The 11,784-nt window shown below is 41.6% G+C and overlaps 2 protein-coding genes across 2 annotated transcripts; one reads left to right on the top strand and one right to left on the bottom strand.

The window, feature by feature from the left end:
• The first annotated feature begins 2,825 nt into the window (after positions 1-2,825).
• On the top strand, positions 2,826-3,767 carry LOC137154869 (olfactory receptor 5AR1-like). Its single transcript, XM_067550715.1, has one exon. The coding sequence runs from the start codon at positions 2,832-2,834 to the stop codon at positions 3,765-3,767; it is 936 nt and encodes a 311-aa protein (XP_067406816.1). The 5' UTR covers positions 2,826-2,831.
• A 6,310-nt stretch (positions 3,768-10,077) lies between these two features.
• On the bottom strand, positions 10,078-11,019 carry LOC137154868 (olfactory receptor 5G9-like). The gene has a single exon (XM_067550714.1). The coding sequence runs from the start codon at positions 11,017-11,019 to the stop codon at positions 10,078-10,080; it is 942 nt and encodes a 313-aa protein (XP_067406815.1).
• Positions 11,020-11,784: the final 765 nt, after the last annotated feature.

Raw genomic sequence — 11,784 nt, 5'->3', positions numbered from 1 at the left:
AGAACATGCTCATGGAGAGAGGCACCTAAGCTCTTTTTTTTTTCCAAGCAACTCTAGAGAAAGAAGTGGTGGTGTTCATGCTAGTGTTGCCAACCTTCTAATTTTTATTCTGGTGGTAAGAGCAGTCCCCCAGGGTGTGGGAGACCTAAGCCAATTCCCTCCCTGTACTTGAGGAGGAGAAAAGATTTAAACATGAGTCTCTCATCTCCCCAGAGAATGTCCTAACCAGTGGGCTATGGAGTTTTCTGATGAGGGCTCCTTCAGTCTCTCCAAATGAAGCTGGTCTACTGAGTACAAATACTTAAATGGACACTGGGCCAAAAGGAATGCGAGAATGATTCTATACTCTGATGGGTTGGGCACCACTGGAGAAACCTAGAATCCAGTTCCCCTGCTCCAATGGCAATTTAATTATTTAAGGGAAACTCTGGCAGAGAGAAAAGCTGCTGAAGGTTTTTCTGCTGTGAGAGTCTTTCACTGACACTTGTAGCTACACACCACAATATGGACACAGCAAGCCCTTTACTGACACATGTAGCTATACATACCTTACACACCACCAGCAGCAGTGTGCAGTGTAGACATAAGCTGAGTATGCATACAGCATCGGGCCTTGAAGGTGAGATAAGCCAGGAAACATCTATCTGTCTTCCATGGGTTTGTGGGTCATGCTGTGGCCTAGGTGTTGGGATGCCGAGAGTGAGGCAGCAGTGCACATGCCCATAGGCCGAAATTAGGCCTTCAGAGATCTTTTACAGCAAAAATGTAGGCAATGAGTGAGTATAGATGTCTGCAGGGCCAAGCAGCAGCTGAGCGTCTGTCTTTTGGATGCCAGTGGCACCTACATGTTAGACTTAGACACCTAAAGTGGGATTCAGGTGCCTAAACCCCCTTGTAAATCTAGTCTATAATGCCTAATGTAATTTGATCCATGTCTTAATGACATTGTTATAAAAAGTCTCATGTCGGTCAAAGAATGGCATATTGAAGAAATTTTTGGTTTTCCTCTCTGAAATTATGAGACTATTATTGTGAATTTATTTGACCAAGAAGATCAAAATGTATTCCCAGAATAACTCAGTCAATAAAATGTTTACCTCAGTTATCTAAATTTAGTTGATGTTATTCAGTTGTCATAAATTAAAAATCCAAATATTTTGACCAAAAAAGTGAAATATTTACAACTGGAACTGCTGCCACAGTGCATTGCTGGAGTTATAGTTCTGGTGCCTTCATAGGCCTATTCTTCTCTACAGGACAGCTTCCCTGATTGGATTACATGGCCCACGATGCATTAGTCTCCCCTCATTGTGACAGCAGGCTCTAGAAAGATGAGAGTCCATTGCTCTGGTGCAACACTGGAGAGGTAATCCACCAGGGAAGTGTGGCCTATGAAGGAGAATGGTGACACAAGGCAACCAAAGTAAAACTCCTATGAGGCACCACGGTGGGGTATCTAAATCAAAATATTTCAGTTTGAAGCATTTGTTTTTTTTATGAAAAATAATTTTTTCTAGAAGAAAGCAGGCATTTTTCATGTATTTGATGAAAACCCATTTACCTTTGAAAAACACTTGACAGACATTTTTTGACACCCTATCAGTGAACATCTTATCCTGAGATCGAGATAACAGATTACTATACACCTTCCTGGGTGCCAGGGCCAATAATATCAGAATTAGGGTGCCAGATATCCCAGAGGGCACTGGGATGAGAAATTAGGAGGGAATCAGTACAGATGTTCTGATAAATCCTACCACTTCCAAGTGTGAGCAAAGAAAGAAGAAATATACAGAGATCGGCAACACAAACAGGGTGACCAGATATCCCTATTTCATAGGGACAGTCCCGATATTCGGGGCTTTGTCTTATATAGGCGCCTATTACCCCCAATCTCTGTCCCGATTTTTCACACTTACTATCTGGTCACCCTAAACACAAATGATTAGAGTCCTGGAGAAAGAGACTTATAAGAAAAAATTTACACAATGTGGCAAAAATATTTAGGACATTTAATACATTTAACATTTTTTTTTTTTTTGAAGTCCTAGAATTCTAGAAGGACTTTATCTAGTCAAACACAAAGAGCCAGATTCTCATTCCCTTGGTCATGTTGAATAGTCCCACTGCACTGGAAAGGATCACTGTTTGGACTAACTTGCTGCTCGGTTGAATGAGCGTATCATAATGTGGCACGCTGAGTGAAGTCACTTTCTCCATAAAGGCAGGGCTGTAAAACTCGACTTGTCATAGACACTGTCATGGAGACGCTTTAATAGCAGAATCAATTCTGCAATATCAGGCATGGAACTGGAGAAATAGGGTCAGATATCAGGAGGGAGTTAGTTTTGAAACAACTAAACCGGCTCCATAAAAGGAAATGGACAAGCTCCTCTGTCCCATATCCTCCCTTGTGCAAAGAGTACCATTAGTCAGGGGTAGAACTAATCAACATATGTAACTGTATCTGAATCCAGCCATAATGAATTATATTATAATGTGACAACATTGAGTGAGTTGTCGGCAAAAAGGATTGAATTTAGGACTTCTGTCTATAAGAGCATAAACCTCTGCTGTCTCAGCTAAAAGACCCATTGCTGTTAGTTTGAAACCCATAATGAGTTTTAAGCTTCTGTTTGATCTGGCCAGAGAACCACATGGTGTTTGGGAAGGTTATGGAATCCTGAAACATATCCATTTCCTCAAGTTTATACTTTGTTGAAGGGGACAGTCATAATTACTCCAAAGTATTGACACTCATCCTTTATTTGTCTCTTCTTTCCATGTAATGCTCACGCTCTCACCTATGGGGGACAGCACATCTGGGATAAATGGCGAAGGGGAATCACACCACTGTGACCGAGTTCATCTTGTTGGGATTCACAGACAACCCGAAGCTGAAGGTCATGCTCTTTGTGGTACTTCTGTTGATCTATCTGCTGATCCTGGTGGGGAATCTCGGGATGGTCACCTTAATCAGGATTGACTCCCGTCTTCACACCCCCATGTACTTTTTCCTCAGTAACCTGGCCCTGTTAGATGTCGGTTACTCCACTGTCATTGCTCCCAGGACGCTGATGACCTTTGTAGTCGAGAGCAAAGCCATTTCATTCACTGGGTGTGCTGTCCAGTTCTTCTTCTTCTGCATCGCTGTGTCCTGTGAGTGCTGCCTGTTGGGTGTCCTGGCATATGACAGCTTCACGGCCATCTGCAGCCCATTGCTCTACACTGTCATCATGTCCAAGCGGTTCTGCGTGCTGCTGGTGCTGGGTTCATACCTCATGTGCTGGATAAATGCAACAGTTCAGACTATAATTATATTCCGTTTGTCCTTCTGTGGATCAAACATCATCAATCATTTCTTCTGCGACGTGCCCCCCATCCTGACCCTGTCCTGCTCTGACACTCGCATCATAGACATTGTTCATTTCACCTTTTCTACTGTAATTGTAACATCGACTATCCTGACCATCCTCGTCTCCTATGTGTACATTGTGGTTGCTATTCTAAAGATCAACTCCATGGAGGGCAGGCGCAAAGCTTTCTCTACCTGCGCCTCTCACCTGATGGCCGTCACCATCTTCTATGGAACGGGCTCTTTCATGTATTTACGGCCCAATTCAAAGTACTCCATGGACCAGGACAAAATCATTTCTGTCTTTTATACCCTGGTGAACCCCATGCTTAACCCCTTGATCTACAGCCTTAGGAACAAGGATGTGAAAGATGCTTTTAGGAGGATGATAGACAGGAAGGTTTTTGCTTAGTGAATGTAAATAGAGAGATTTTATTTGAATCCAATAAATGGTAGCAAGATGGAGGAGTGAGTTCTCTGTGTCATTATCTTGATTTCCGTGAATAACCAAATGTGTTTGTCTTGCATCAAAAGGAGCTAAAGGCCAGGTTTTTCAAAGAGCTCTGCCTGCACCCACCAACTACCAGTTCAGCATCTCAGCAAATGGTCAGATATTTCCAGCGAGCTCAACTATTAGCCAGGGACTTAAATTCAGAGTCCAGAATCACTGATCTCAATGGCAGCTGCTGGGTGATGAGCACTTTTGCAGATCTGGTTCGTTAATCAGGGTCCTAACTGGGAACTGAGCAGTACTGAAAATCTGCTTCCAGTGGTAGTTACTGAACACTTTGGAAAATCTGGCTCTAACCAAGGAAAGATCCCACTTAAAACCTTTCTCCTCTGTTGAGAGATCTTACTGGTTCCAGCACCACACCCCATAGTAAGCATCCAGAATATATCTTATACAGGTAGAGGTCCCAGTTCATTAAAGCACGTAAGTAAGTGCTTGCATCAATCTCTATCCAGTTAAGTCTTTAAGCATGTACTTAACTTTACGTAAGCGCTTTATTCCCACTGACTATCTGATCTTTGGAATAATTTGAAGCAGTCCTGCAAAATGCCATATGATAAGAAAATTAATCCACTGATTACACTGATTTATCCTTTATCTACTGTCCATTTTGTTACTGAGAGTTCCCACATATTTTGTTTGCATATTTTATCTTTGTAAGGATCACAGAGGATTTTGCAGCAGTTATATACATGTATTATTTTCATTACAACTGTATCTAACCTGCCTCTGTGTTGAGGACATAAAGGCTGTTCTGCGCTAATGTACTGTTGCCCTCCCCAAACATTCACAAATCATGAGTCAAGCCCCCAGAATCATAGTATTAATTGTGGGGGGAGGAGAAGGGAAGAAAAACATTGAGATTTTATATGAAGAATAAATATTCTGTTTTTTTATTTCCCTTCTTGTTTCCCCCCCCCCCTCAGCATTTAGGGTACACTCTGGTTTCTTCAAACCATGAGGACTAGAAACCTTTTTTTTAAAATGAAAGTTGAGAGTCTTACATCTTCACATGACTCCAGGAGTTGAGGCTTTAAGATAACAACCAAATATTGTGTAAATATAATCACGAAGGTTGGCTGCACCGCTAATGACACTGTCCAGCAGAATTTAGGAGGTAGGATAAAGAAAAATAGCTGAGTAAAAATGAGGGAGCTAGATTAAATGATTTATATAGAGATTTATTTAACATACTGGGGCTAATACCCCTACCACTGTAAGAAAAGTCTTTGGGACTTCTAATAGTCACAGATATCAAAGTCTCCTTTAAATGCCAGCAACCCACATAGCACAGGGGCCATCACACAAACTAGAACAATGATACAGCCTCCTGATTTACCAATGCTATTTCCTTCAGGTGAGCACCTTGTACCTAGAATAAAGGATGTGCCTTGATGAACAACACCCACCAGTACACTGCTAGGCTACTGACTCTGTAGAACCTTCTATCTCGTCACTAACAACCCTTCTTGTATCATTGACACCCAAATGAAATAAATATCTCATGGCTGTTTGGTGGCCTATGATAAATCGTTTATAGAGGTTTGGTCTCAACGGGGCTTTTTCTGAGTCAATCGGCAAAAATAAAATGGAGTTAAGTGTTTTCGCTTTTGCACTGCTGGACAAGACCTCCTTTCTGCTCCGAAACTCTGCAGCTCCACCTTGAGGATTTAGGTAAAGCGTACAATGTGATTTAAGTCTGAATCTAGTGTGCCAACCAAGAACGGACTCCATTGTGCTAGGTACATGTGCACAGAACACACAAACAGAGTGAACAATGTTCTGACTGTGAATGTTGTATTAGTTCCATTTGTGCGTGTGTGCGCGGGTGTTTACTTATGAGGCAATAAACTAAATGGAAAGAAAGGGAAGGAAAGAAGGTGAGGGAGAGAGAACAGGGAATAAGAAGTTTTAGGTTAAAGCTATTCAGATGAAGGGACTGTAAGGAAGGGGGAGGAAGAATGTTACAACAAACAAACAGAGCATGGCTGAAGTATGCTTAATGTGAGACAAGCTAGTGTTAAATAACTGAAGGAGTGGTGGATTAATAAAACCAACCATGGGACACTCTAAAATGCATGTAACTGAGTGCCAAGTTTGAAACCAGGAGTTTGTGGATTCCAGGAAACTGTCCATCTTTGCACAACTCCAGCTTGGAAACTTAAAATTAGTGAACTACTGCCCACACTAAATTCTCCTATCTTTTCACTGTAAATTGTGTCTCCCTTTCACGTCCTCTGTATGTTTGTTGATACATTGCTGCTCTTTGGAAGTCGAGGGGAAGCACTGGGATTGAAGGTGTGGGCACAAACTCCGTGACACATTTCTTTCATTTGGAGAGAGGATGGAGAGTGAGAACGAAGCCTCTGTGACAGATGTTAGGGCCTTTGCGCAGAAGCTAAGCAGCACTAGCGCCCACAACGTGAGCAAGAAGAGGCACTTCCATAATTCCACACCCTGCACACACAACACCCTCTATTGGGGAAAACACGCTGCACTATTGCAAAGCATAGCCCACTAGCGTAGCCTGCTCCTCAGCAGCCCAGGACGCACAAGTTGTTGCTTGGCTAATGCAGAACTTCCACCAATATAGGGTTGTGCCTTAATGGCCTATTATCAGCCCAGTCATTGTATGTACCACGGATTTATTGATAGACGTGCATTATGTCAGTTTGCTAAGGGATGGATGTAAGCACAAACATAAGTGCTGTAATGAACTTGGACCACCATTTCTATGTATGTATTATGGATGATTGTTCATTAAGAAAAGGTTGTGCCCATGAAATTTCTATCTGGGTTGCCTTGTGTAACCATTCACTGTTATGGGCTGATGGATTCCCTCTCCAGTGATGCACCATAGGCATGTACTCCCATCTGGCTAGAGCCTGCTCTTACAATGAGATGAGACTGGTGCTTCATGGGAAATGTAATTCAGTCGAGGAAGCCAGCATATAGCAAAGACAAGGAGCATGAGGCACCAAACCTTCAACTCCAGCAATGTACTGTGCTAACATTTCCAGGTTTTTGGTCAAAATATTTGGATTTTTAATTCATGACAGCTGAATAATATAAAATAATATTAGATAACTGAGGTAAACATTCTGATGAATAAGTTATTCTGGAAATACATTCTGACCATCTAGATCAAATAAAGTCACAATAATTGTCTCATAATTTCAGAGATGAAAGTACAAGATTTCTTCATTACGCTATTCTTAGACCAACATGAAATTGTTTATAACAATGTCATTAAGACATGGATCAATGTCAAAGTCCCTTGGTGAATCTAGACCTACATATTTCATTAATTACAGCCCTTTGGGAATGAAATCTGCATTCCATGGGAAATTCTGATATTTTGACATTTGTTTTCAGTTCAAACAGGAGTGAGAAGTCACATTTTCAAAATATAACCTGTTGCCAGTGAACACCTGTTGCAACTGGCAGTCTAACTGCTCTTTGCGCCTTTGAAAATTTTTCCTTGGTTTATTTAGTTGTCTGTTCCACTAGCTGGTTTTCAATCATGTGTTAATATTAGAATGTCAAAGGAAAAATATCAATGCAAATAAATTACCTTAGCCTGCACACACAGTGCCAGTGTAGTGTTGCCACAATGTTGAACAAGATATTAAAACCTGTCTACCAATTCTATAGTCTTTTATGTTATGATGAATTGCTTCATTCCGTTTCACCCATATATTGAAAAATCATAAGCAGTTTTACTAAGAGTCCAGCAAGCTTCGTTCTAATGAATAAGTGATTGATGAGTCAGACAAAAGCTTCCGTGTGCTGAGGAGAGTATAGCAAGTATTAACATTCAAAAGTCACAGAGGGTGAATGAGTTTTCTATAGATATTAATATTAATCAGACTGTAGTCAGCTAGTAGTTTGTAAACTGATCAGGCCAAATTCACCCCGATCTAGCCCAATTTCATACAGCTCAAATCATCAAAATTATATCACGGATGAATCTTGCCAGTAGTCACAAAGTCAAAGAAAGCTAAATAAAGAAGATCATTGGTACAATTACAGGACTGACAGACAACTGATAATGCAGAATTTTGTACCAGTTTCTTTATTAAATGCCACAAACTACATTTAGGGTTTCTTTTTCCCATGCAAAGCCCAGTGATTGGTATAAAGTGGGATTATGACAGCAAAATCTCACTCCTGCCTCACCTCACTTTATTATTAGATTGTCAAAATCATCCCAGCAGTTAAATTCACAGAGGAATTAGCGTCCTTCTCAAGGCATCTTTTACCTTCTCATTCCTCAGGCTGTAGATCAGAAATCCCAGCACGGGGGTCACATGAGTATAAAATAGAGACACCACTTTGGCATGGTGCACCGAGTTGGCAGACCTGGGTCAGCTCTGTGGTTTTTCTCTGGCTGGCTGTCGGTAACCCAATAGTTTTTTAATGCCGCAACTGACCAATTCCAAAATTTCTGGGAATGCTCTAAGCATCAGCAGTCAGAACCTTATTGATTTTGGTAAAATATCAGAAAACTGGAAAAGCCTGATTTCCACTGGTGTAAGTGAGAGGAAAATCAGGTCCACAAAGTAGCCCGACGTCTGGTACCCCGATGCCTCTGCCTGCACGTAACACGTGCAGCAACTTGATATGCTGATCTCCCTCATTGGGCATACAACCTCTATTTAGCTTCTTGCCACCTTTGAGAGGGATCCAGTTGACATCACCGCCTCTACCAGCTCCGTCTGAGTCCCAAACATCATCTGAGATGAAACAGACTTCAACAACAGCAGCAACAAAAACAGCTCCAGCCCATCTCATCTAAGCTCTTCTCTTTTCCCCAAAAAGACAATTAGACTTAAATGGGTGTCCTTGAGGGGTCACGGAGAGGGAATAAAGGTACAGTTCCCCTGAATATATTAAGTCTATACTGACCACTTGATGTTCCCAACCCTTCTGATCCACAGGTGTCATAATGACAAATTACTGAAATACTAACATTGTAATACCTCCCAAAGCACCTTATCCTTATTATCAGAGACATCCTTATTATCAGGGTCTCATCTTCTCCCTGTTTAAGTCAATGAAAGTTTTGCTGTTGCTTTCAATGGGACCAGACTCAGGTCTTACTCTGAGTTCTCCTCAGAGGTTTTGAACCTCAGTAGCACAGACATACTAAGGTAAATACAAGTATTGAATATGCATTCAGGCGTACAGCTTGTAAGTCTGGGGACTGCCCAGAAGTGTCTGCTATGACTGCAGGTGAAAAGGTTCATTTATTATGAATGAGAGGTGGCCCAAAAATAGAATTTCCATCCCATGAAAAAAAAAAGTGGTTTTGGGAAGTGTTCCTTCCTCAATCAGGACAAAAAGTCAAACCTGAGGAACTGGTTTGCAGGACTAAAATCCAGAAACACTGAAACATTCCAGCTGCTGAATGGCAGAAGCATTTTGATTGGCTGTGGGGTTGCCCTTTCCCACAAGCAGCCCAGGTGGCGGACAGTCAGGAAGCCTGAAGAACTAGGCAGATTGTCAGCTGGAAAGCCAAGCAGTGCAGGCAGCAGGGAAGCTTGCTTCTTGGGAAACTGGGCAGTTGGAGAGTTAACTGTGCAGGCAGCCAGACAGCCTGGGGAGCTAGCTTGCCCAGGGAAGTGGGAAGCCTTCCCACCCAGTGGGTAGACTGGAGAATTCCCCTGCCAGGAAGCTCATCACTTGAGATGAGATGGCCAGAGACCATCAAGGAAGCCCAGGAAACTGGGGATCCAGCCAGCTTCCAAATTGAACAGACATTGGAGCTTGATAGAGATCTATCTCTAAATAAATCTCCACATGTACACCTCATTTTGTTTAATTTGTATAGTGATTTTTGGTGGGGGCTCTGGGAACTGAGATAATAGGAGTGGCAAACCAAAATAATTGCAGTCCAAGTATCTCTTCTTTATATCATCTGCTGAATTAATCAATATAGTTTAAAAAGTAGTGAAACAAACATGGGAAGATGCCTTTTTTGCAGATATCACATAACAACGCATAAAGGAAAAGCTGTAACATTGTTATTGGACGTTGTTTTTCAAGTGAAATTGTGCCTTTCTGCGTTATCTGGCTCAAGTCCCATTTCTTTATTGTTTTTTTCTGTAAATCACATGATGAAGGAAATTTCTGCCCATTGATATAATGAGTCAGAATTAGCTCATGTTTGTATGCCAATATTGATCAGTCAAAACAGTTCCCATACTTACTAACAGCGAGGAATAATTTTCTGGTATATTGTCCTCCTCCAGGCATCCTTTACCTCTTTGTTCCTCAGGCTGTAGATCAAGGGGTTCATCATGGGTATCACCAGGGTATAGAACACAGACACCACTTTGTCCCAGTCTGCTGAGTTACCAGACGAGGGTCGTAAATATATAAAGATCAGATTCCCATATAATATGGAAACGATACTCAAATGGGAGGCACAGGTGGAAAAGGCTTTGCACCTGCCCTCAGTGGAGCGGATTCTCAGGATGGCAAAGATGATATAAATGTAGGAGATGAGGATGATCAGAATGGTGACTATTGTTTCTATGGCTGCAAAGATGAAATGCACTAGCTTATTGAGGCGAATGTCAGAGCATGAGATTTTTTGGAGTGGGCGAATGTCGCAGAAGAAATGATCAATGACATTGGAGTGGCAGAAGGACAGACTGAACAAAGTACACGTGTGCACAACTGCATTGACACAGGCACAGAGGTAAGAGCCAGCCACCAGCTGGAAACAGACTCTCTTGGACATGATGACATTATAAAGCAATGGATTGCAGATAGCCACAAAGCGATCATATGCCATCACAGCCAGGAGGCAAAGCTCATTGTTGGCACAGAAGGAGAAAAGAAAAAATTGAACCACACAGCCAGTGAAAGAAATGTCTTTACTCTTCGCTAAGAAGATGACCATTGCCTTGGGGGCGATCACAGAGCTGTAGCCAACATCCAAGAGGGACAAGTTGCTGAGGAAAAAGTACATGGAAGTGTGAAGTTGGGACTCAACTTTAATCAGCACGATCATCCCGAGATTCGCTACCAAGACACAGAAATAGAGGAAGAAGAAGACCGTGAAGAGGATGATTTGCAGCTTTGGACTGTCTGTTATTCCCCGGAGTATGAAGCTAGTCACCATGGTACAGTTCCCTGGAGCCATTTAGTCTGTTGATGTTCTCTGTAGAAAATGAGAGAATGGAAGCAATGGGTACCACAAAAATAACTATGACTTGTCAGTCTGAAGCACAGAGTGGTATTAGCTGTTATTATAGAAATGAGCTGTATCAGAGGAAATTTAAGAGATTCATAGATTCCAAGGCCAGAAGGGACCATTGTGATCATCTAGTCTGACCTCCTGCATAACACAGGCCAGAGACCTTGCCCAAAATAAAAATTTTCCATGATAGAAAATCCATGGTAAATTGTTCCAAGGGTTAATTAGTCTCACTGTTAATAGAGGCTTATAATGTAGAGATGGTCATGATTTCTCCCTCCCACTATGGAAATGTTTGAGTTTTCAGAGAAAAACCCACATCCAAAACAAAAATTATTATATTTTGGCTGAAATCTGAAGAATTTCAATTTTGAAATGGAGCAAGGAAGGATGTAGTCCAACCAGCAGTTTTGGCCTATAGAGGCAAATGGGAGCATGTGGAACTTAAATTACAGCTTCCATGAGATACTGTTGCAACATGTCTAAAGCAATTTTTTTCCAAACAGCTGAAGTTTCCATGGAAAATTTCAATGAATTTTTTTCATTTTTTATTGCAAATTTACACAGAAAAAGCACATTTTCCAATCATGTCTACTTCCTAGGAATCCAGTGTTCCACTTGTTCTGTGAGGATCTTATCCGATACTGACTGAAGCCAATGGGCTTGACTTAAGTGCACTTTGGATCAGGCCTTTTAAGAACATGGTGAAAA

Source organism: Emydura macquarii, unplaced genomic scaffold, assembly GCF_026122565.2.
Source record: "Emydura macquarii macquarii isolate MOO-44397 ecotype Brisbane River unplaced genomic scaffold, CSIRO-AGI_Emac_v2 contig_1305, whole genome shotgun sequence".
NCBI lineage: Eukaryota > Metazoa > Chordata > Testudines > Chelidae > Emydura > Emydura macquarii.
The sequence above is the reverse complement of the archived record's forward strand: the minus strand, read 5'-3'. Positions and strand labels throughout refer to the sequence as shown.

Excerpts from the sequence above, each read along its gene's own strand:
- LOC137154869 (XM_067550715.1), top strand. The coding sequence starts at position 2,832 with ATGGCGAAGGGGAATCACACCACTGTGACCGAGTTCATCTTGTTGGGA.
- LOC137154868 (XM_067550714.1), bottom strand. The coding sequence starts at position 11,019 with ATGGCTCCAGGGAACTGTACCATGGTGACTAGCTTCATACTCCGGGGA.